At 39.1% G+C, this 27279-nt stretch overlaps 1 protein-coding gene across 1 annotated transcript in view; it reads left to right on the forward strand.

Moving 5' to 3' along the window:
* LOC133150416 (kelch domain-containing protein 8B-like) overlaps nucleotides 1-26729 on the forward strand; it is a 67663-nt gene extending 40934 nt beyond the window's left edge. Inside the window, exons 6-7 of the mRNA XM_061272929.1 lie at nucleotides 13853-13954; nucleotides 17497-26729. Coding sequence (XP_061128913.1) covers nucleotides 13853-13954; nucleotides 17497-17693 — 299 coding nt within the window. The 3' untranslated portion in view covers nucleotides 17694-26729. The remainder of the gene's footprint in view (nucleotides 1-13852; nucleotides 13955-17496) is intronic.
* Nucleotides 26730-27279: the final 550 nt, after the last annotated feature.

Raw genomic sequence — 27279 nt, forward strand, 5'->3', positions numbered from 1 at the left:
TGGGTGGCGTTTTCTTTATTTTTGTATTTTTGTACACCTGCCCAGTGAAAAATGGGTGTTTGCGCTGTTGTGGGCATGAACACAGGTGACTAGCCTCCTGACCGATGGGGAAGTGGAAACTTCAAAAGAATTGCTTGAGTCAATGCAGAAGATGAAAATATGCTTATAAGAGGAATGATGGCAGATGGATAGGGCGATCACAGATCACCTCTACAAAGTGGGCACTTGGAGGCCACATTCCAATCCGATCCCTCGTGTGTATGACCCCTTCCCCACCCCCAAAGCTGTTCCGCAGCCAATGAGGCTGATTTCTATAATGATTCGCACTGTTGTCGTATTTTTAAAATGTGATCAAATCCAACGCACATCTCTGAAGCATTGTGTGCCTGCACCATGATCAAATTCACCCAAATCGCATTACACCACCTCTAGCACAAAATAGACCTCCTTACAGCAGGCCCAATTTTTTTCTACTTTCAGCCACCAAATTGACAGGCGTGCCTGAGGAGGGTAAAAGAAAAGGCCCCCAGTCCACCTCAGCGCCCACTATGGTACAGCACGGTCTGATAAATTCCCAAACATTTTTTAGAACTCAACTGAGAGATGAGAAGCTTCTTTGAGTTTGTTGGGTATTTTCACTAATGTGTGAAATCATGTGAGATGCTTCTGTCCAAAATGATCGTTTTCATGGACTAGAATTTATGTATTTGCAGCGCTTTGCAGTGCAAGTCACTTTTTTGTTGGCTTTGCAGAGGAGTCTTGATGCAACAAATTGACATTTTAATTGCTGACCTATTGTACAAATCTGTCATGAGAACACAAGCTACAATTGTATTATTTGCGCAGGACAGAATTTGCAATATCTTTCATCATTTAAGGTATTCTAGTTTTTGCTAACATAACAGAAAAGAAACTCTCACAGTCATCAAATACCAGCCTGGAGCCTAGAGCATATAAACCTAAATAAGAACACGATCTGCTCAGTGTTCATAATCCTATCCAAATGAAGGCAGATTAGGCATTAGTGAGTCAGAGCGCATCAGAGGTGATAGTGATGCAGATAGGAAGAAAGGTCTTTTCTGCATTTGATTTTGAAATTCTCCCAAGCATGACGGTTCTTCAAAAGACATGTCGCAGGATTGCGAAGTAGAAGCTGTCTGTGTTTTAGACTCAGAGTTGCTTTGAGCACTTGCATCACCTTGACCTGAATGTGCTTTTGATTGTCTGGTGGTGAAGATTTGATGCATCTTGTCATTAAGCAAGGCTAAGGGATGGCAATCTTGGATATTGGACCCAAATTCCTCCATGGACTCTGGGGAACAGTTGTAATTAGGAATTTTACTTGCTTTTACTTACAAAAGCATTTTGTCAATCAATATTTATAGTAATAATATACCAGTAAATTAGTCAGAAATTTGCTTACTTGTAACTATAACATGTTCCTTATTATTTAATTTCTGTTTGTTGCTAATTAGCTGGGCTACATTTAAAAAAAAAAGAGAAAATTCATCACACTGCTCCTTTAACTAATCCTGTTCACATTCTATATACATACGTGTCACATATAACTCTACATTTAGTTCTAATAGCTCATTGTGCTATTCAAACAGACTGGCAACTGAAATGCAAAAAGAGATACACTAACTTTTCAAGAAATTGTCTTCTCTTTGGGTTGCAACTGAGGAACGCTAAAGACCTCAATTTGGGTTTTAACTGTGTCATCTTTAGCCAAGCAAACTACCGACATTAATTTAGGACAATATAATGTTATTTGCCCCATCCAATCCCAGAAATACAGCAAAGACCCCTTCAACATGTCTGGACACTTTTGTGCAATAACTATAAGATATTGTCTGAAAAGATAAACACTGCCAACAACAATTTTTGTATTGTTTTGAGTATAATTCCAGTGATGGTGCATACAAATACACAAAAGAGCAAAGATAATAGAATCCAGGTTTGATATCTCACATGCCATTTTATCTACTGTGCAGCAGAGGATAAAACCTCTTTGTGCTTTTAATGTCAAATAAACAACCCAGGAAGTTTGCCAGTTTGCAGACCGTGTCAACAGATTAAAAAGCTTTATTTCAATATTTGTTGAAACCCCACCTCCAATGTAACAATGATACTTCAAGTGATTATGTGCATGAATAACAAATGGAGGTAAATTTAGAACAGGCCTACACACATTATGATGTGTGGGCATATGTATCAAAATGTGTGCCTTTGTGCTTATCACGTAAACTCGTGAATTCTCTGCAGAAACATCAGTATCTGTTTTTGGTTTTTTTTCCCCTGACTATACCGCATAGCTTGTTGATCTTATTTGTATACATTCATGGAGAATATGACAAACGCAAATAGAATTGTAACCAACAGATCAGAAATATTACATAGTGTATTCTGTTGCATTATTAATCACTGGCTTTATCTTCAAGGCTCCTGACAGACTGGAAAGCTTGTGGCGAGGTTTCATCAGCTGTATATTGTTACCGCTGGGGACAATCTCAAGCAAGTAGCTGACATCATAGCAATTCAAAAAAGAAAGATTTTCAGAGCTGAGCATGTGGGTGACTCAATGCTCGAAGGCTCATGAGAGAAAAAAGCCACCCGCATATACTGAGCTGAATTAGATGGAACTGGACAATTGAAAGCAAATTTCAACACCTACCAACCAGCCTCAAAAGGCATTTTTATCAGGAACCAAAGTTTTGAAGTGTCACCTTAATTGTTTATTGAAACACGAACAATATTGCATGATTTTTCAAGATAAAAAGGGTTTGCCCTGGTCGTTGTCACGACATTTGACAATATAAAAATAGCAAATGGAGCGAAGAAAGGAAAGCTGGTGGCTTAAGATCAACATAGAATATGTTTTGGTAATGATAAAGGGGCATTTTTATTTTTCAATCTTGTCATCAGGTTTTAATATGATGATCAAACATTCAGATATATTTGAGAGGCTGTGGGCAACAGTATTGCTATGGGTTGATCTTGCTTGTTACCCATAAATCCAATGTTTCTTTTGAATAGTCATGTCAATTAACTTGGCATTTTGATTGTCTGCAAACTCGTCTGCTGTTGCAATGCTATTCACCTTCTACCAAGTGCATTGCATGATGCGAATAGTTTGCTCCCATTGCCCTGTGTGGCCGGCTTTACTCGCCAATAACAAAAATTACTGAAGACATTCTATTTACCTTCATTTAATACAATTGGGAAATTTGGATAAATATGCTAATAAGTATATTTTTAAATTTCTACTCATTAGAAGTCTATTTATTTAAAAAAAAACTATAAAACTGTAAATCGACGTAGTTATATGGCAGGATTGTATGGCACATAACTATGATGTGTCACCTTTTGTGGTCCTCATTCGTAATTATGCAAAAGCAGTTAGAGCCTAGTACAGGGAAACAGTGAAGGAAAGCTGGAACTCAATGAAATCTTTAAAGTATTTATTATGAACTAAAAGGCAAACAAAAGGATGCCAAACCATGATCAAAAATGACAAAATTAATGGGTAGCACGGATGACAAAAGCAGGGGGAGACAAAGCCATAACAAGCAGCGTGAGAAGATAGGAAAACTAAACAAACTGAAATGGCGGTGGTATGAAAAACATAACACAGATAATTATGTTACACCCCCAACTTCCTTCAAGGATGTTGTCCAGACTTCTAAAAACAGCCATGGTGGGAGGTATTTGGTGGTAAGTACGAGGGAGAGAGTTGTACACACAGTAGTCCTTCTAGAGGTCATCCAAGACAGAACAAGGCCCATAGGGACCAGTAAGTTGGGCGTGTGGGATGCTAGACACAATAGGGAAGGTGACCAAGATACTGAACGCATGGAGCTCCTCCAGGCTGTTTAGGCGTACCGCCGTGGTGTGAAGCCCCATAGAGTTGTGGGGACCAGGCATGAGGTCTTGCCTGACAACATGAGACATACGACACATGGTTCAAGGCTCGCTGCACACCGTGCGCTGCAAGATAAATGTCCAATGGCATCCACAGGTTGTGTGCCACCAAAAAGAGACACATGGCAGCCACAGGACGTGCGTTACCGGAGAAGGTTCGGACTTTATGCAGTAATGCTTGATTTGGCTGGAAGATTTTTCCGTGTCATTTTTCTAAAAATCCTGGACATTTAGTGTAGTGCTACATGCTGCTGCAGCGAGTGCCCCAATATCCAGCCACTGTTCCCAAGCCCGCAGAAATTTTAAATGGATAGGTTGTGCCGGGAAGTGCAACTGTAAATGAACTTTGCAAGAGACTCGCTGTGGCGGTGCCTGGTGGGATAAGCCGAAAGTGAAAATAGCAACAGCGACAGCCACGTTTTTTTCTTTTTAAATACTCTCCCCCCTCCAGAATGACACTAACAATCACAAGTGTGGCATTTTCACATATTTCGAGCATTCAAAAAAATATTTGTTGTGCTCATCTTTCCCATGTGAATATTTCCTAAATTAAATAGTGAGGATTAACAAAATGTTCAGAGTCTATAAAAATCTGGTTATCTCTTATTTGTCATGCACCCTGCTGAGTATGAGGTTTAGAAATGGGATTGTGGTGTGATGTCTCTCCTTGTAGTTGGCTTACAGCATTAAATCGCACTGGGATGTATTACTGTATTTTAGCTACCTTCTGTGTTTGCTTCTTAGTGTGTGTTTGGGGGATATTCAGACAGATGGTAAGTAAGTTAGCTTCATTGTTGCCTATCGAGAGTGTTGTGTGTCCATGTCACTGTAAAAGATGTGATTGCTCTCGCGTGAAGAGATCCCTAAGAATTTATGAGGAAAATAAAGCCATATCTTAGCAACGGCATATTCTTTCACACTTCCCTCTTCCTTATGGCGGTGATCTTATTGTATTAATAATTTTGATGTTTATTCCTCAATCGGGTTCAATGTGCACTGCTTGAAAGGATAATAGCCTTCCGCCAACTAAGAAATCCTTTCTCACCATATCTTTGACAGGGACTTATGCCTCAAAGCTGTAATAACTTATCTTTAATGCTGCTTGTTTCCACATTACACCCTATGGGTGTGCTTTGGTTGAGCCATATAAATATGGAAGCCATTGAAATGCAAATCCTTCAGTTCTGTATGCCATGTTTGAAACATCTTGTTGGTCTTTCTCTTTATACAAATCAAACCTTGCAAAAAAAAAAAAAGAAGACACAAAAATAGACAGTCAGTGTGGTCTATAGTCGTGCAGGAAGTGTGAACCTATTTGGCTGAGGTTCTCTATTAACGTACAGTATATACAATATATGCAGCTGAAACAAAGCACTTCTCACATAGCAATGGGACGACCGCAAAGACAATGAATACAATACATTGAAAACAAGAATATACAGTACAGTAACAGTTGAAAGTGAGTCGAAATCCAACACCCAGCCAAGTGTCTATATGAATGTAAACCCGACACTGCCTAATATTATGTTTGTGGAATACCAATTAAAAGTCAAAGTCCCAATGATCGTCACACACACATCTGGGTGTGGTGAAATTTGTCCTCTGCATTTAACCCATCACCGTGTGATCTTGATCCACCCTCTGGGGGAGAGGGGAGCAGTGAGCAGCAGCGGTGCCGCGCTCGGGAATCATTTGGTGATCTAACCCCCCCAATTCCAACCCTTAATGCTGAGTGCCAAGCAGGGAGGCAATGGGTCCCATTTTTATAGTCTTTGGTATGACCCGGCCGGGGTTTGAACCCACAACCTTCCAGTCTCAGGGCGGACACTCTACCACTAGGCCACTGAGCAAAATTCACCCATTTTTCCAAGAATGATGCTGAAGACTCTAACTAGTTAACTTCAGTCATGTAAGGGCATGGTTTCAATTTCAAATAGACACCATTCAGTGTGGAATCCAGGTGACACCCCATTTTAACAACGTGAAAGTGCCACACAGGCTTTTTTTTTTAAATTTAATTACTGAGGGGTGTTGATGCAACTGTTTTAAACACTGTAAACTCTTACCACTGGCGGATTTGCAGTATAAGCAGTATTACGATGTTAGTTAAAAAGTTGAGGCTGGTCTTATCACCCATGATGAACTAATAACCTTATTATAAGGGGAATCACAATGACACCAGGACAATGCTTGCATTACCAGACAGCTGCTAAATGGCATGCTATAGGTCAGTGAAGGAGGCTATGTAGCAAAAGGTTACCGCTTTGATGCCTCGGATGAAAAAGAAACAGTGGATGTGAGTCAGCAATCACAATTTAAGGTACCCAACAGCAAAGTTTTGTGGTTAATATAGTATGATTTACTATGGGTGCAGATGAGGAAACATTATCTGGTGTGAAAGAACATTCCACTGTGATTATGGTCTTTAGTGGCGGCTACAGCCTTTCTTTCATTTCCCATTACCGAGCAGATTCATTTTAGCAGTGTCTGAAATGTAATCAAGGTGATTTGCATTTAAATGTTTTCTCCTCTGGCGTTCAGGGCAGCCTGCAGGGTTGTCATCATGTTACAAATACAGCGAAGAAGGAAACTTCAATGTTTACCAGAAAAACAAATATGTTTTTCCATGGTCAAGTTACTTTGAATTAGCAAGGGATAGTAGGGTAAATTTGAACATTTTTAATTTGATTACCGGTGTGACAAATTTGTCTATTACCATTTTAGAATGAACCAGCTTAAACAAATAATAATTAAAGTTGGATTAATTCAGTTATCTGAGCCACCTCACTTCAATAATAAACAATTCATAGATTGCCAATAGAACTAGCTGAGCCACAGCTGGCAGGGGTCCTTCAACCCTCAGTTATTGGTGGCAATAACTTTCATTTGACAACAAGTGGCCTTGCATTGTTTGTCTAGAAACTTATAATCATTTAGTCTATTAACCCACAAACACTTCTGTAAACGACCGAAGATACAGTATGTTGAGACAGTTCAAAGCCTGATGAGATTGATACGTAACGACAGGCTTTTTACACGGCTTGGACATGCTGTTGCATAAAGCTATAAATAGACCTGAGGGGACTGATGGGGGTGAAGATGATGATGAAGGATGATTTACTTATTTATTTATTTTTTGCCTGTGTGTATGCTTTTCTATGTCTATACTAAGTCACCAGGGTGATGGCAGTTGACAGCTTTCCTTTGAAAGGATAGTAAGCGAAGACATAAATGTCCAAATAGAACAAATGAAATGACGGTGGTGTTCCACAAGTTCAGCAATGTCAATGAACTTTAATAAGTCTCTTCATCTAAAATGCGCAAGTCTGTCAGTGTAAAACGGACGGACGCACGCACACCCACACGCACACACACTTCAAGCTTTAAGCGATCACAAAGATAGAAATGCACTCAAGTAACATGTAATACATACTACTTACTGTGCTGAAGGTAAAATGTGATCATGACCTTGAATTATTGGCGGTTTGCTTTAAGTCTCAAAGGAGAAGCACAGAAATGAATAAATCATCTATTTTAGCATATGACAATTGTAAGAAAACACAACAAGAGCTTGACTTGACTGTAACATGTCATGTAGAGGAAAGTGTTTTATCTGACAGGTTGACCACTGCAGGCACATGAAGCCTTTTATTGAACAAGAAGTGATGTTTAAGAAGTATTAAAATTTGCAAGCCCTCCATAGTAGCCTAGGAGTTATCCTAGCACCAGGCCTGCTATAAAAATAGCTTCCCAATGATGGGACATTGCGATTTCCTAGAAATGTTGATTAAGTGATCTTTTCAAAATGTAAAAACTTGCAGAGATTTCTAGAAAAAAATCATATTGACATTTGTCTGTTTCCAACACTGTTAAACCATTGTAAGAAAATGTATTTCATTTTATTGTAAGAAATCAACATTTATGATTGATGTGATTTTTACAGTGGTAAATTCTTCCCTGCTACCTAGGTGCTTAATATTATAGTGCATGTAAGAAAAATAGGTGATTATGCAAATTAATAAAAGTCAATATAACGTGTGGCATGGGAGTAATGAATCTTTCCCAACCCTTGACAGATTGACAATTCATTCATAATTAGCATCCACGTACACACGCCCACACATGCACATGCGCACAATAATATTGTGACATTATAAATCGAGTATCAAAGTCAAAGTCAAAGTCTGCTTTATTGTCAACGTCTTCACATGCCGAGACACACAAAGAGATCGAAATTACGTTCTCTCCATCCCACGGTGACAAGACATATCGCACGATAGACATACAAGTAAACGACGCAATATAAAAAACAAGAAGGCACAAACAATAAATAATAAGAGTAATAATAAATAATAAATAAACAGATAACACAACAAATAACAAATTAATGAACTGAGTGCCAAAATGTTGGAAAGAATCTTTATTTTGTGTTCCAATCCATGGTAGCTTTCCCGGAGTTACTCGAAGATAGTCCAGGCTGTTGCTATGTGCTAAAAAGGGTTCTTTCATGCCTGTCAGCATTCATTCTCGCTGTTGTTCTTTTCACTGGAGCAAGCAATATAATTATATGTCAAATTTATTTTTGCTGATTACACATTTTGTCTGTAATAATTACAGTACAATTCAGTAAGACAAGAGACTGCAACGGTACTAAATACTGTGAGCAGTGTGATAGCCCCTCTACTGCTGTCAGACCTTCAGAAGTCTAAATCTTTTTACTCTCTATGGATTGGCATATTTTCACCCTCCCTTGGATGTCTTGTTTTGTGAGTGTGTTTTGTTAGCTTTGACCTCCCAGATGAGCAAATCGGTCTCCTCTGTGCTGAAATGGGGCGACTCACACTTTCCGCTATAGACTCTCTCTGGAAGTCAGGTGCGCCCTATTTAAAGGGATGGGAAGAAGCCGCTCGATTGATTGGACACAGTGGCCACATGGCGCAGACAGCCTCTGTCTAGCTGTGCCCAACTGCGTCGGTCTACAAAAACTGCCAAAATGCTGTCTAGCCCCACCCCTTCCACATTTGAAAAATGGGAAAATATGCCCCCAAGTATTAAAAATTAACATTCTTCATCTCCAAATGTGCCACTCCCTGGGCAAGGATCCATATTTATATAATGGTAATCAAAATTGCTAGAAACATCTCTATTTTTCAAAAAGTGAAGACAATCTGCAATTTTAGTATTGACACAAAGTCGATCCTCAATTTGCATTTGTAGGACAAATATAATTACACTGCGGGCCATACTTGGCCCGCTGGCCAGAGTTTGACACCACGGTTCTTTTGTATTACAAAAACGAACTTGTGCCTCGTTAGGAATTAGTCTGCAGAGTGAATATTTAATCGGCCGAGTATCTTTTTCTTCATTAGACTATAAAAGGCACATTATCTTTGGCTACCAGCCATCACTCACCCAGCGGTAGAGGAGGATGCAGTGCAATCACTCTTCAGTTATGGGAGCAGCATACTATGCGACAAAACCACATAGCCTCTGCACAGTGACAAATTAAACATGACTCAAATGTCTAAGTGAAAGAGAGACTTCATTGACTGAGAGCAATCAATGTTTCCTTTAGATTGTTCAGAATTTTTATTCTGTGTAGTATATGCCTTGAGATAGGTGAATTCATAAAAAGACTTCGAAATCAGCTCGGAGTGCTGAATTCACACCGGTGTCTAGTTTCCTTCTCAAACAGGATGCAGAAGAAATAATCCTTGGTTTTGAGAGAAAATAAAGGTTTGGGTAAAACCGTTTTAAGATAGAGTTTGGATATAATTTGATAATAATTTCCCACTGCATGTTAGCCAGGAATCAAAGAACTTTACAAGATGAGCTGATGTTAAAGCAAATAGAGAATGACTGTAACCCTCAACTTTGGTTCTTTCTGAACTTGGGTTTTCAGTCATCTCCCTTGGCAAGCTCTTGCTTCTAAGCAAGAATCTGGGGGCTGGAATTACTTACACTTTATTGCAGTCGGCTCATGCATTTGAATGAGGATTAGCTTGGAGGCTCCCGCGTCATATTAAGAAGAAAACCATTCATGGGATTCAACTGTAATGTGTTTGTAGTTCAGGGTTTGTGCTATGCTTATGACAGTGTGACAGAATAATGGCAACTTGCACTTGTCAAGCTAGCCTCAAGACAAATCCGCCAAATGACCAAATGGAACCATTAGCAGACTGGTGCAGCCTGCAGTTGATGCACCCCACTGTTCTTGAACATCCCTCACGGCCCTGCTGAGGTGCAGTAATTGCTGTGTCAAGGATCGTCTGCTAAACGCACATCTTTCGACAAATGCAGCCAGACTCTCTGTCCTCACTGAGGAGCACACGAGCTGCCCAGCCACTCAGGTTAAAATACAGACTGCCCATCCTCCAGGAATACGCTCTCAATCTTTATAAGAAGTGCAAATTAGTGAATTGATCACAGGTTAATCAATAGCAGAAGGCTATTAATCTCACCCATGTTGCAGCACTTGTCTAAAGCTGTGCATTAATTAGTTACTAAATTTTTGCTAAATAATTAAATTATTATTATAACATCACAACTTTATTGTTGGAAAGTGTCACATTCTTGTATTTTGATCAACACTATTTTTTCCATTATTATTATTAGTGTTTCAATTCGTAATCTCCAGAGGAAAGAGCTTCGAGATCTTCATCTTCATGTTAGCAAAATGTTACGTGTTCAAATTTCCCTTCAATTCATGAGAGATTCCAAAGAGATAGTCCCCTAACAATTTGGGGCTGATACTAATTAGGCTGCTGAGATGGAGGTTGGATATCTAATGCAGCACCCAATTTTTTTTTTATGATGGACCTAAAGCAACAGATTGACAGACCAGCACATAAACAAATATGAACTTATTACCAATATAATTTGCCTTTATGCAGAAAGTAGCTGTAATAGTTAGTGTAGCTGTTGGGAGCTCTGCACTAGCTTTAATGAGACAGACCCATCTTGAGTTAACGGGACACAACAACACCAGAATTGTGTTTGCGGTGGTACTTATGTCAATACTATACTCCATAATTTATTTTTGTTTGCGATCATTGCAAAAATCAGGTTTCACAAAAATTTGACGTTGGAAATTGAACCAAGTATAGTATTCGGCGCTGACTGACAACTTTCATTGCTTCATTTGCAAGCCAGTTACCACATACTTGTCTGTGACCACTACTGTATCCTGTTAGCGTGCTGACTGGTTTGTCATGTGTGGAGAGGGACAGGCGTGTGTCGCTGGTTTTGAAAAGAAACCTTCTTTCAAGTGATCAATAAAAAAAAAATGTTCAGTCTCTCAGTGGGGCCTGGCAGACAGCCTTTTAAATAAAAGAGGACCCTTTTTTTTCATGACCGCAGAGTGACTAAGCAACACTTTGGATCAAGTGCACCACTCAAATCCGTGCAACACTCCAAATGTACCTTGTACATTAACAGCAACAATAACTATTATATTCATCTGCATTCCCGTCGGGGATTCAACCTGCTGTCTGACTGCCTGTTGTCTGTTGCAAGTGCCGGTAAAAAAAAATTGTACCACACATACTATACTACAAAGTGCCGCACATGTCATTCACACGTAGCTTCAACTTTAGTAGAGTAAAATAAATCCTTTCAAAAGTGAGCACATTATTCCACACATGCTCAGAGGTGACTCCAACACTAATTAATAATTGCCCAAAGGGATCCATGCTTCAGCTCACCCGTGACCCTGAATAGGATTAGCCGTAGAAAACACATGGATTGATAAAATCTATGCAAGGAGGGGATTAGTGTTATTATTTGCTTGCTTTTAGGCAAGAAGTGCTCTTGAATAGGTTTATTGCATACATGAACCTCTTTGGGATTTTGCCCAGGGGAATGGTAGCCATCGGGAAGTTTGGGAAAACTCTTGTACAGCCGGTCCATTTCATTCCTAGTTGGGCGTACATTGAGCCAAGGGCTGCAGCGAAGAGCACAAGGTTGTCTAGCTGCACCTAACCAGGATAGTCGTGTGTTGCACTGCCGAATTATGTATAGAGAAGTCTCCATAACCATAAATGCTAACAAACATCATATTAACTTCACAAGACAGAAAGTAAGCTGGCTCTGAGAAATGTCAGCAACATTGGCGCACATGTCTCATTTGATGACATTACTAAATTAGTCTGAGTGGGCTTCTGGCCTCTGAACACAAGCAGGGGTGGATGCGTTTCTGGATGCATTTTTGCACAAACTGCTGTCATTGTCTCTCATATCCATGTCTTCCTTGCATTTGTCTTTTTGTCTGCGTGATTTGACATTGAGCATACAGTGTGTGGACATCTCAGCTGTAGCTGACTACAGTATCTGCTGATTTGTGTGTCCTTCTGTTTCGATCTCTTATGTCTTTTTGAGTGTGTCTTATTGAACTTAGTGAAAGCAGCGGAGTGCTGCTGTCTAGAATGGCAAAACAGAATGAAGGAGCGGATTGATTCAGAGCTTTAAATAAACATGCTTCCCTCCAGCTGAGTCCACCAGACAGAGACCGTGAATTTAACCTGCCTTTAGCTGAAGGAACCCTGTCGAGTTCTTACAGAGTAGATATAGAAATTGAATACCCCTGTAGAGTAGATATAGAAATTGAATACCCCTGTAAAAAATATATATGTATACGTACCATATGTAAAAAAATACTGTGATATATAACCTGCACAAATAAGAGACAAATTAACTTATGATTGTAATAGAAGTCACTAATGCGGTTATGACGTTTTTGTAAAAATGCACAGTATTGTTTTCATGTCAAGCACACTTATACCTTTTTACAATGGGGCCAAAGTTCTAGCTTTGGTTTTGTTAAACCAAAATTCATGGTGTACACACTGTCGACAACTTGCAGAACATTGCTTTAGTAATAATAAAAATAATATAAAGTGACTTTGAAATACACACAACTTGTTTGTCAAGTAAAGAATGAATCTAGAAAGGTCCAGTAATAATCCAACGGCAAATTATGGCTATTTTCGTGTTTTTATTTATAGATGCTTGCCAGTCAGCAATGATTGCTCCAGGCTCGAATACCTTTCTGAAAACATTATAACAACATCATAAACCAGCTCAGTGGCCTAGTGGTAGAGTGTCCGCCCTGAGACTGGAAGGTTGTGGGTTCAAACCCCGGTCGGGTCATACCAAAGACTATAAAAATCGGACCCATTGCCTCCCTGCTTGGCACTCAGCATTAAGGGTTGGAATTCGGGGGTTAGATCACCAAATGATTCCCGAGCGCGGCACCGCTGCTGCTCACTGCTCCCCTCTCCCCCAGGGGATGGATTAAAATCACACGGGGATGGGTTAAATGCAGAGGACAAATTTCACCACCCCCAGATGTGTGTGTGACGATCATTGGGACTTTAACTTTAACTTTATTACTCTCTGCTCCTCTTCTCATACATTTACATGTTATCTGACTTTCCTATTAGCTACGGCTGAATAGCTGATCTTTTGCTGGCAGAAACTGTGTCAGAGAACTCATAGCATGGCGTCGTCGTTCCTTCCTGACTGCAACTCTCCAGCTACATCCTCTTTTCTGTTAACAGGATTTCCTCTCCAAATACTATCCTGGGTAGCGAGGCATGGTAAATTTTCAAGAGCAGTCAGGAAATGTAAACAGGAAATTATCAGCCGTTTGCATGAGCAGAACTTGAATGTAAGAAAATCAGCTGTGCTAAAATATGTCTTGCTGTTGTTGTTGATGCTAAGGCAGTCATACCCCAGGGATTTTGTCTTGTGTTCAAAACTGGTGAGAATTTCATGGGAAGTCAGTATCCCCAGGCTCAAAATGAGCTCCACATATAAACAAACACAATTCTGTGAGAGCAGATATCAGTGATCTAATCTTTGAGATACTATGTTTGTTTGGTAAACGATGCCTCCGGACTAATTTCTTTTTTCTCTCTGTCACTTCTATCAGGTGTCTGGCTCAAACCCAGTCGAACGTCAAAGATGCGAGAGAAAAGGGCGGACTTTGTAGCAGGTTGTCTAGGTGGACGGATCATTGCTGCTGGTGGTCTAGGTCAGTACTTTTTGACCCTTGTTCTTATTCACGTGTGGTATTGGGTCGTGTACAGCCGTTACAGACTCATATTTCATGATTGGCTTTTTCTCGAAGGACACAAAAGAATTAAGTGACTTCAGAAAGCATTTTAACTGTCATGTCACCCCCGGAAAATAAAGTCCATTGTTGTATCTTAAAGTCCTTGTCCGAGTGAGGGGAGTACAATTGTGAGTGTTTTCGAAGGCAGCAAATGTTGCTCTCTTACCAGGGTTTGTCAGGGTTTGTTTAAGGTTGCAAATATTTGCCAAATGATCAAAGTGAATAATATGCTAATGGGATGTCATACACTTTGTGTGGCGGGCTCTATCTAGTGTTGAAACTGAGAAGTGCAACAGAGTTGAGCTCAAGCTTCTTGTGCGGGCGATATTCAATTATGTTTTCAGAATTTGCTGCGGGCCAATGAAAACTGGACTGCGGACCGCAGTTGGCCCGCGGGCCGTAGTTTGGACACCACTGCCTTAAAGTGACATATTTAAGTCACAAAAAAACAAAAACAAGAAACCATTGAAATATGTTGGGGAAAAAATTAAAAATGAAAGCCTAAAACTTCTCCCCAAATCACTGATAAATATTTAATACACAGAAAGCGTGATGTGTGTGGGGATGACCTGACACACACACACACACAAATATTTTATAATTTTGGAATATTAAATAAATATGAATTTATGTAAAACACGACTGCATATTTTGAGAAATCTTGGATTGACTATGGCACCAAAGAACATTCTTGCAATGAACAAAATTGTGTTTGCTGTAATGTCGGATTTTGTGGCTCTGATCAATCGCATCATTGACAGATCTGCAACGGATGACCGCTTTTTTGTGAAGAGCAAAATATCTGCCGATCCGATCCAGCAGACCACATCTGTGTCAAGGCCCATTACTGTGGTGTCTTGAGGCAAAAAAAAATCTTCACAACACACATGACCAGGGGAATTACAAGACATCGATATCATAGCTTGGACTTGATAAATTGAGTGGTCCATGCAGTAAAGCTATTATGTGCTATTTATAATGACAAGTGGCATTACCTGAATGGGGCAAAAAATGTTGTAATTTCATTCGGTCTATCTCTGATTATGCATGTTGCAAAGAATTGTTTCGGACTTTATATTACTACAAAATCGTACATTAGACAGTCAATGATATTTTACTATGATGATAATAATGAACCATGTGACAGTACCTTCCCTCAGGCAGTATCTTCCTTGCGTCACTTCATGACAAATACACAGGAAATATTTTATGAAATTTACACTCTCATTTCTCGACTTCCCCCGCCGACCCATTCTAAATTGACATGTATTTTCCATCAATTTTCATTTTCTCCTTGACCGACCAAAGTTTGTTCAAGTAAATACAGCGTGAGCAATCGTTCAATTAATCAGGGGCGAGCTTTTTTCTTCTCAATGACATGCTTATTAAGCAGACATTGACATGTTCTTGTGCAGCCCAAAGTAACATTACTCATGCGAACTGTTACTAGATTGAATTTAAATGCCATTTTCTCTTTGTAGCGCAAATACACGCATATACAAACACCTCACATTTCTCTTTTCAAGATGATGTGATCGTTTGCTTGGAAATTATTAATCATTAGAAATACAAGTGCCCCTAAATCAGGGCTCTAGACTAACTTTTTTTTTTTACTAGAAGCACAGTAGCCCCAAACTTCCATTAATAAGAAGACTGAAAAAAAAGTAGGGTCTTGAAAATTAAATATTTACATTTTACTCCATTTTCTTTGTATTACTGATAAATACTTTCAATTTACATTTTAGTGTGCAAATTTCAACAACATAAACCCTAAGAATATCTCATACGCCTCAGATAGTTAAAAGTAAAGTTAACATTTAAACGAGCAATGCAAGTATTATCTGCAAATTCTGCACACAGCGCATGTTTGTGCCAACAGAATTTGGCATTAAACTGAATTTGTTTGCCTGACCAAGATGCAGGCAGCGTCTACTCAGTTCCTACTCAGTGTCAACTCTTAGTCAACGATTGTCTGTCCACGAATGTGCTCTACAACTTTACTGGAAACCAGTCTGGCATTTGTCTCCTTTGGGACGTGAGATTAATTGCAGAAAAAGTTGGCACCAATTATCCTCTTAACTGTTGTTCCTCGTTGGCGTTATGCAGGGTCCGACATTTAAGCCTTTTTGTGTGATAGTCATGATAAATTACCTTTGACATTTTAGTGGTTATTTCATAGTATCGTGATTGTGTGCAACTGGCATTCATGGCAATGACTGTACGAATCTCACTGAAATCAAGGCATTGCATTTGCAAGCATTAATATTAATGCTTCAAAAAAAAAAAAAACAAGTCAGTTACAAACTTATTAAAATATCTATAAAAAAACAAACATTTCCAGCATGCAGAGTTTCCAACGATCACTTGCAATTTCTACTCTGTAGCGGACCAAGTCCTTAAAGAACAAGATACCAAAACACTCAAGCTCCAGTCCGGAGCTTTAAATGTGTGCTTCAGATAAAAAATCTGACTAATGTAATAGATAATAAAAGAACACGATTTGAGACAAGAGACCTTGGAGAGGAAAGAACCAAGATGTGAGTAGGGGCTGACGCAGATCAGAGGAGAGTCAGTAGAAATTACTGCATTGACAGAAGAAAAGACTTGTGTGGTTAAAAAAAAAAAACCCTGATAAAAAGGTCTGAGGAGAAAAGAATAAGATGAAAAAAAAATCAAAAAGATTTAAAAATGAACTTGAGAAATAACAACAAAGGAAGAGCCATATGAGGGATGGCATTAACGGAAGAAAAAAGGAGCAGCCGGAGAATCGACATGACATCTGTGGGCCGAAAAATCAAAGCAATAACGGGAAGCCTTTGAGCAACAGGAACAGCAAGTGCCAATGTGTGTGTGTGTTTTCAAGAAGAGAATGGGGAAAAAAAGTAGTCCAAGCTCAAGCCTTCCCATCACAGCAAACCTCACCCTGTGATGCGGGTCTCCATGGAAACGGAAACGACATGATTCCACGTGATGTATAATGACAACTCTGCACCTGAGCTTAGAGGGGGGCAAGAAGGGAAGAAAGCAAGAAGTGATTGGAAAAAGCCAAAAATGTCAGCAGACTTTGAAAATGTGGTCATGCGTCATCTTTACATGTTTTTGTGCTTTAATTGAAGTGAGTACATCATGGATTAGGCTTGCAAATGGGCCATCAAGTAATGAAAATGTAATGACTATTGTTCCACATTACATTTGCAATTAGATTTGTTCCGCTGTTAAAAAGGTGAGTCTAATGTAATGGAGTGTAACTACATATTCCCCGTTGTACTATTGCCCAATGTTTTTACACTAAATTGCATCTGTGTCTTCTTTTCTTATTGTTTTCATTTTAAATTAGTCGAGACCTTTGGGGGTGCATGGTTACCACTTTTATTTGGTTTTATAGCATCTATGTACACATGCATATTGTTGACTAGTGTCTTTTCATTGCTTTGTCTTAATTGTGCCGTATGTCTTTGCAGGCAACGAGCCAACACCGTTGGGCTCAGTCGAGAGCTACAATCCGATCAAGCGACGCTGGGAGTATGTGGCGCCCATGCCCACCGCACGCTGCTCGTCTGCTCTCTTGCAGACCGCTGGCATGCTCTTTGTGATCGGTGGGGTGGCGCAGGGACCGAGCAATGCCGTGGAAGCCCTCTGCTTGCAGGAAACCGTGTGACTCGTGCGCCGAGGGCACAACGCTCACAACGGCGCAGGTCCAAAATGGCCTTGATATGTTCTCAAATCTTGCGTGGAAAAGGCCTAAATGCATGCCTTGGATATGGAGGCTATCATGCTCACATACGTTTCAACCTTCAATGTGCGACTGATGGATTCCTCTTGATGCTGCACATATTCAGCAAGCATTTTGAAAAGAAAAAAAGGCATCCGGGGACATTTGCTGACAGAGCTGGACGAATAAATACAAGGACAGCTTAGATTGCTGTGACTGATAAGGAGAGGGAACTGACGGCTTGTGTTCCTTGCAGATGTCAAGGAAAGATGGAAGAAAAAGAGCAAAAAATAGACACACACATACGGCAGTATCCGAAGACTTCACATGCCTTTGAACTATTGAACATTTTTTGAGAATAAAAGCAGGGTACTTTTCTGGATATTAAAGGAACATAGGGCCATATCTGTGTTGCGCTCCCCTGCTGCTGCATCAGCGAGCTGACATTTTTCTATGATTCTTTTTTTTTCTTTTTTCTCGTCGTAATACGCTTATGGGACACTTTATTTTTGTTCTTGAGTGTTGTTATAGCATTAATAGTTGCTATTGCTGGTGACTTTCACTATCTCATAAAGATGAGTGAGTGATTCCTTGTAGGCAGTGACAATGGTGTCGTGTTGATTACTACTGAGCAAGGCAGGTAATTGTGACTCCTATAGTATTTGGGCTGATGCTTTATTCACTGGGTAACTTAAGCCTGAGTTTAAATGGACACCACATGGCTCACTAATAAAAAAAAAAATCATATGTCATTATTATAAATGATTAAATAAATATCCTCTAATACACAACTCTGGTTAAGGTAAACCCTCCTCACTCACCTTTGTTGGATTTGAAATAAACCAATACTTGACTTAATGCTCAATAACAATGGTAAATGGTGTGCATTTTTAGAGTAATTGAGGATATTGACTTGTATGACGCATATACTTTCTCTTTTCGCAGGCATACATTGATAATTGATAGGCACTAGATTAATGTTTGCCATCCTTAATATTGCCAAGGCACCTAATTTACATTTTGGTACACCATTAAATAGCCCCCCAAATAAAAATTAATACTGAAATAATGCTGATCTCATCTCAATTTACTCACAAAATGATTTACTCTAAGGGAATTTTGAGGCTGTTTAATTAAACACTAAGCTTGTACGGAGAAGCCATGACTAATTCTGTTGTAGGAAAGGCAACAGGTGGACACACAGGTTCATTGTACCTTTAGACATCTAATGGAAGAAGAGCATTGTTTTCTTCTGCCTGTCTATGTCGCTAACATTGAAAGAAAAATATCCTTTTAATCATTTTCAGCCAAATTAGGTCAAATTGCTCAATTTTCTCCTGGCACACAGCATCCTGGTTAGCAATCACCACACTACATGTCTATCCGTAATGGCTGAAAATTCAGTGCCATTGACCAACAATGTAAAAGAAACACAACTAAAATTACTGAACATATTTTAATCCAAGTCCTGGAATAATTCTTCGCGCGTTGGACTTGAAAATGAAAAGAAAGTTAACATTTCTGTTGACTAGTTGTGAGTTATTTATGTAGTAGTATTTTTCTATCAAATTTAAATGTAATTTAAATGTATGTGCTTGGCGTTAAGAGTATACTATTTAAAGTACTTCAAATTTGAAATAATTTTAAAAAAAAGTAATTTAAAATACTGAATATACGCTTCTGTCTGGCATACAAAAAAAAACATTTCTGAGCAAAATCCTTTTGAGATTTCCTGCTGCCTGACATGACTGCATTCAAGCATGTCAAAGATCCATCCACATCCACTGCCACATCATCTGTTGTTGACCACAGCCACTGTGCTTCTTTAATCTCCAGCCATGAGCTGCAAAGTGATTTATCAACACTGACGTTATCCGTCGCACTGTAGTAGGCTTTGTTGTTGGGTCGTTGTTTATACACACTCAATCATAGCTACTGCATCCAATCCGCTCCTCAGCCGGCATTACCGATGTTTGTTGCATTTCCCCCACCCGCAGTCTCAGTTCAATGAATGACAGCAACACAGTGTATTTATTACCTCAGCTTGATATCAAGCACATTTCAGATTCGACAGATAAATCATCTCAAGGTAATGTGAGCCAGACAGCTTTTGGAAGCATTAAATTGACTTGAAAGTACCGAGCAAAACACTTGTTGCCATATCATTGTTTGTTGGGTGGACGGTCCACTCATCTTAGCTTGTTCCCAATAGCACCAGCCCAGATTTGTTTTGTCCACTTTCTTGGTATACGAAATTGTTTCTTTCACCCATTCGTAATATTTGGGTGAAGCTAACCAATTCTGTTTGCTCCGATGAGTTGAATTTTAAACGCCATTGACAACTTGAAGCCTTGGCACAATTGGTTGATGCACAGCGGCCCACTCTTCTGGGCAAACAGCCTCTTGTGCCTGTAAATTCTTGAACTGTTCTGCATGAAGAGCACTTTTGCGGTTTCTCCAAAATGACATTTAGATTTAAGGAACCTGAGACAGCTCCAGGATAGATTCAGAGCCAATGAATTGTCAACTTGGCCTTGCGTTTTGGCTCGATATCTTGCTGAAGGCCTCAACTACAGCATTTGGCTAATGAATACAAATGAATCTCATCTTGTATTTTCTTATGTATCTCATGAGTGCAAATAGACAGCTAGTATTTTCTGACTGGCTTCCATCTTGCCATCACTATGGACCCTGTATGTTTGTAACTCAAACATTCTCAAAACCAAGTGCTCCACAGCAGTGTGTCACAGTTGGAATGTGTGTACTTAAGCCATGCTGGCGCCTCTCCAAATGTACAGTTTATGGTTGTGGACTTAAAGCTCCATTTTGATGGAACAACTTCAGATGTTTTATTTTGGTGCTGTTCTGTCTGCAGGCTTTCTTGTGGCATTGTTGTAATAATTGCTTTTGTCTGGTGACCCGACCATGTAGTCTATTTTTCTTCAACGGCCTCCTTATTGTTCACCTTGAGACAGAAAGTCCTGCATCTCACAAGTTATGTGTGGCATTTCTTTGTCCCCTAAAAGATATTTGTAATGTTTTGACAGTGGCTTATTTCCACTTGAAGTTCTTTTTATGTAAAGTAGAACGTTTCTATGTTTTATAAAGTTCGACAACCTCCTGCAGATGCTTTGAATATTGCTTTCCCCATGGCTACAAACACAGAAGTGGATGAAAAATATAAAGTTCTTTTAAAAACCCAGAAAGTCACGCAAACACATATTTCTGACATCATGATGTTTACCTTTCACTTTTTACTCCTTTAGTAGATGTGTTATTAAATTCACCTTTTGATATTTACACACATGAAAAAATACTCGGAAATAAAAGCAGAAATGCTTAAGCGCAAATGGAATAAATTGATTACTTGTAGCTGTATCAGGAGAAAAGCAAATACAAACTTTCAATATAATTATCACTGAAGAACCACCAACACCTAATGCAAATGAAAAAAAAACGTCACAGAATGTCAATGAATTAAACTAAACAAGGTAAATAAATCTAGAATAAAATCAGACTGGGTGTTCAGATGACAAGAATATACATCAGATGTCTGGACCAGCTGACCACTCAATGACAGATCTGATGTATCATTTTTACTTACTATTCCTTTGATGCATCAAAGTGACTCATGTAATTCAAACTAGAGAAGTCTCTCTGATCATAGGATAGTAAATTCAAACATAGTCAGTCGTGAATACGCAGGAGAGGAAAAGAAACATGCTTCAGATGAGTGAAAGATAGGCAGAGGACCAGAAACACACGCACTCGCACACATACGTGCTTTTCCTGGCTGTTGCAGTTTAAATTGCTGGTCTGCATCCAGACGGATCTTATCTTTTTTGCGGAAGCACATGAGGTTGGTGCCAGTAGACAGTCGGTTATTTTTGGTGTTCACCATTTGATTATGTTGGGTGCAGGTCATACAGCACAGCGAGAGCACACGCACGCATGCATGCACACACGCACTCACACTGGATGCTCATGACAGAGCAAATCCATTTTCCGCTCAGTTATGATAGCACAGTTCTATCTAGGAACAACTCGAGGGGGAAAAAAAGGCTTGTAAGCCATGAAGTAAAGCAATTTGGTTGTGTTTTTTACCCCAGTCTGATATTGCGGCGGACTGTTGTGTCATTCTGGCAAAGTAAAACAGGAAACTATTGCAGATTTAATACATTTTCTATATAGGTCTATGGTCGGATTTACAATGGTGAAACTGACGTGGGTGGTTGTGAAACTGAACCAATGTGTCAGTTTGCAAGCAAATGGGTGTCTGCACATTTCTGGCACAGTTCTGTAAAACATCCATTTGTTAGGTGAGCCATCTGGAGCGGTACAATGACATCGTCTAAATGCGTCTTGTGTTTTTCTCTGCTATAAAAAAAACCCTTGAAATAAATCAAAGGCTTTACTCGGTTTCCCACCCCTTTTTTTTTAACATCATCTCTCTCACTCCCTCATTGATCCATAGTTGCCCATGGATATGATTTTTGCTGGAGTTGCAGGTTGGTTTTTAATTGTATTAGAATTGTACTTGTACCACCTCTCACAGGTTGTTGGGGAATAAGAGCAGGATGAATCAGAGGCAGAGCAGGTGCATGCTGTATCGTTTAAAACAGGCTATGAGCTAATGATGCACAAGCCTGCTTGAACGTGGATGTAAATGCATTCTTGTTGAAAGCAAAAATATATTACCAATCTAATTCCCATGGCAGCAGGTATTCAGGATATGGTTTGAGCTCATTTATTTCACCAATTTTCCAACTTTGTGTGTTTCTTAAGACTTTTCCAAAGAGGGTTAGATTTAGTTAGTTAGTTAGTTAGTTAGTTAGTTAGTTAGTTAGTTAGTTAGTTAGGTAGGTAGGTAGGTAGGTAGGTAGGTAGGTAGGTAGGTAGGTAGGTAGGTAGGTAGGTAGGTAGGTAAGTAGGTTAGGTAGGTAGGTAGTAGAAAGCATTTATTATGTTTGTGCAGATGTGTCATATTTCTCACTATGGGGACTTGTATTCAATTTTGCTGATCCAACATTAACTTACTCAACAAAACATGACTGTATATATTAACAAGTTCTCAAATCATCCACGGTCATTACTACCTGAAGGACCGAAGTGGGATCTTACTTATTTATTGATTTATTTATTTGTAACATACATTTGCCATAGGTCAGCTGTCTTTTGTTACATTTCTTTAGCATTAGTAACTTTACTGCCACTTATAGGACAGTCGTGTAATTGTTTATAATTAGAATGCTCAAATTTAAAAAAAAGCCTTGCAAATTTGCCATTCCATGGTGGTGTTGACGATCCGTACACATATGTAGATAAAAAGAGGCTTCAAAATTATGAAAATTCAACCTTTCTATCTGCTCTCAAAGGCTGTGCACCTTTCTGCTGAATGTGCTAAAACACCAAAACTCTGCTCATCTGTCAAATGTTAAACCTATAGTGGATAAGCACACAAACCAACCTACACTTGTTAGTCGGAACATTGAATGACTTCCGACCGGTTGTCCGATTCTGTCACTGGGCAGTTCAAGTTCTGACATAGGTGGGTAGGAGCAACTCATGCCAGATGCCCAACTGTGTCTCTGGGTGGCGAGTTAGCCACTAAAAAACAGGAACAAAGAAATGCTCAAATATAGTTTATCACTATGGGCTCTATTTCTTTGTATAAGCCCTGCACATCTTTATGTGTTATAACTGCACAGAGACAGGTTAGAATTGATGAACAAGGGTGGGTTGCGCCGCTGTGGGAGTAATAATGAATTCCCTTAAATGCGGCTACGAGAGTCACATCACAGAAGCGCGTGTTGGGAATGTTGGAAGAAGTAGAGAACCTGAAGAAAACCCATCCAAGCACGAGAACACAAACACTACACAAGATAGTCGGAGACGTGATTTCCCCCCCTAAACTGGGAGCTTGTTTTGGTGTGCCGTGGATGTCCAAAATAAAACTCAGGCACTCATGACTAAACAATGTGGGGTGACAAATGCGGATAGAAGATGCTGATGCAGATATGCTATATCCATACAAGCTGTCGTGAGTAATTTATCAATTTTTTTTTATTTTTTTTTAATCACACACTGATATCATGCTCCCATTGAGCTGTTTTAGGGAAACTTTAAGACAGAAATGAGTGACAATAGCAGATGCCATTGGGTGTCTTGTTTCCTCTTCGAACAATGTCCTGTCAAAGTAATGATGATAATAATAATAATAATAATTCAATGTTTGTGGTTTTAGTATGGGAGTTATTGGAGATTGTTTGTAATGTTTTTTATATTCAATATATATAAATTATGGATACTTTGTGTTGTGCATTGAGATTGTTAGATGACACCCATGCCTTGGTGTTGTTTTGTTGAGTTCCTGCTTTCACAAGGGTTTCTCACCAGTAGCTCCAGTTGATTTTCAGTGTGGATGACATCAAACAGAAGTGAGCAAGCTGTGGCCTGCAGGCCACTCTGCCCTAAGCATTTACATTTTCAAGGGCCCTGATATATTGCTTCAATTTTAATTTTATTTCTACAATCTAGTACATTTATATTTTATCAAATTATCAAATGATTTGGTTAATTTACTTATGTAAATAATAAATTATGACATGAATTTACCAATTTGTTAATCACTTTATTTCTAGTTTACATACATTTTACATATTCTACTATACATTTTTATAAAACACCTACAAATCGCTTGATATAAAAAAAATTAAAAAAATATGGCCCTTGAACACAGAGCTTTGCTAACCCCTGAAATCAATGGTGATCATGTGAGTGTTGCATTAAAAACTGTCGATGCTATGAGCCTTAATGAACACTGTTCACTTTGACTCAGCATTTGATGTAACCACAGTTGATTTGATGATTAAAATGAAGCTAATGTGGACACATTTTGGAAAGCAAGAGAGGAATTCTGCTCTTTTTGTGATCTCTCTTGCTGTGCTGTGCCATTTCCCTGTACAGTGATCAACATGATAGAAACCTGGGGAAAAAGGCTTTGTGCTCAGTGTGTGATCTATGTCTGTAAAAGTGATGACTGCACTGGATGAAATGATCAGAAAATTATATGATGGCATGCTGGGAGGTGAGATCAAACCATTATCATATTGATGATTATGTATGTCATAATGCTTTATTTCCCGCGTACGTTGTCATCGCTATGACTAGACGCTGAATATCTTATTTCATAAAAATGCAATCATAATTGCAGTCAGCAAAAACGTCCCTCGCACTGATCCCTACATATCCTGTTCTAATGAGAATTTAACTGAAAACTCTTCAAAGAGTAAGATTCCTTGCTGTTCATTTCTAACCTTTTATCACCCCGAGAACTGACAAGTTGTCAGTTTGCTAAAACTTGCACTGATCACCAACAGAACAGCAGTCAGGCAAATGTAATATTCTAAGCCTGATTCTGAAAATAGTTTATTTTGACTTCAGCTTCTCTGATATTTGCATTGATTAAGTAACTAAAAGGAATGGCATTTATGTACATAGTTCTGCTAATTACTAAAGTAAGTCACGCTGAGATGGAAGGTAGATTTTACTTGCAGAGGTAAATCACTCAAAAGAGCTGTTGCAGAATTTGCCTGACAGGCAAACCGCAATCACATTGGCAAGAGGCACAACACGTAATCTCTGCTAATAGTAGAAAACAGCTGAGACCACTAAATGCCCCATTGTGTGTCATTTTGGGTAATTGTACATCTGTGCCATAGATGTACAACCCTATTATACCAAAAATAATTAACACTACTTGATCCCTCTATGAACAAGATACCAGGTGTGCTTTTTCCCAACCATGCTGTATGTCAAGAGAAGCAACAAGATGTGATATTGTTGTATTTCATTGAAATAATGGTAACCATATTATTTGTTCGTGTTGTGCTTCTCATAACAGATGAATGTGAGACTTTATTGTGTTCAAGCTGTAACAGTTGAATTAATGTGTATGTATTTCAGAGAGCAATCGTTTATTCATCTGCTTGATAGATGAGGCTGTCATGGAGAAATAGGCCTCCCCGCAAACTTGACACACACCATTAATGTGGCTTCAGAATAGGTTTTTGATCCATGCAGTTCAAGATTCAGCCATACCAATGAAGCACACCATAAACTACATGACATCAATTATTTTTTACCTACCGTTAATGCAACTCACCAACTGCTCCAATGTTTACCGTTTTTTCCATGTACTATAATGCGCAAAATTTAACAAATTTATTGTCCTAAAATCTGGGGGTGCGCATTATACATGGGTACATTTTTTTATCCGTACATCATACGGAGGCCGCCATTACAGATGCGCTTTCTTCTTTGCTGTTCACTTCAAACACGCTCCATACGAACACAATGCAATCAGACGCATGCTCGATCTCCTGCTCGTTTGCTGCGACAATGTACCCTCCACAAATCCGAAACATTTCTTTGCTATTGAGTTTGCTAGCGCATGCGCAGTGATACTGACCGGCAGAATAACATCCGGTTGTTCCCAAAGATGATCTTTTTTCTGAAATAATTTTACGTTTACGGACTTAAGTAGGAGTCAAAATTTGGGTGCGTATTATACATGGGTACAGGCTTTTTTCCAGCATCAACATGCCATTTTTAGGGTGCGTATTATACATGGGGGCGCATTATACATGGAAAAAAACGGTAGATTGTATTTCTGTTTGTCACTCAGGTTGATTAAATGAGGATGATGTGTCTAGCAGGTGGTGGTTGCCACAGCAGGGCAGTAGTACAGTGCCTATAATAAATGTGAGGTAGTGCCTCAAATATGAATATTGTTCTATAATAAACTATTTTGACTTGCCGTCTAAATCTCTTCTGTTCAACAACTTGTTTCCGCCATTTTCTTTGTTTCCTTTCCGTGCTGCCTTAGCAGACAAAAATGAGATGATATTGGCAAAAATACACGGTGAGACCATTCAGTACATAGTATAAGCTTGGATTTGATTATTGCAATTTCACATTAGATTGCTGGTTTGAAATTTACTTTTAATGTTCTTTTTTTTTTTTAAATAAACATTTATGTTAAAACTTGTCTTGTGTTTTATTCCTTGTTTTTATATTCGCCAATTCAAACATAGTTAACTGCTTTATATGACAATATGTGTTTTTTTTAAATAAACATTTATGTTAAAACTTGTCTGGTGTTTTATTCCTTGTTTTTATATTCGCCAATTAGAACATGGTTAACTGCTTTCTATGACAATATGTGTTTTACGTTGTTATATGAGTTGGTGTCCCCACACCCACCCTCACACCCACTTTCTGGTTGGCTGTTTGATCCGTGATGTCATTAGGTACACCGCCGTTTTAAGGTGTACCTAATAACAGGCCACTTCATTAGGGAAAAATCATGGCCAAAGCTTAACTGAAAGTGAAAAGTGCCACACCCGCCCTCACCCCCACTTTCTGATTGGCTGTTTGATCTGTGACGTCACTCGGACACTCCATTAGGTACATCGCCATTTTCAAGTGTACCTAAAACAGGCCACTTTATTAGGGAAAGATCATGGTCAAA

This window comes from Syngnathus typhle, linkage group LG2 (genome assembly GCF_033458585.1).
Source record: "Syngnathus typhle isolate RoL2023-S1 ecotype Sweden linkage group LG2, RoL_Styp_1.0, whole genome shotgun sequence".
NCBI lineage: Eukaryota > Metazoa > Chordata > Actinopteri > Syngnathiformes > Syngnathidae > Syngnathus > Syngnathus typhle.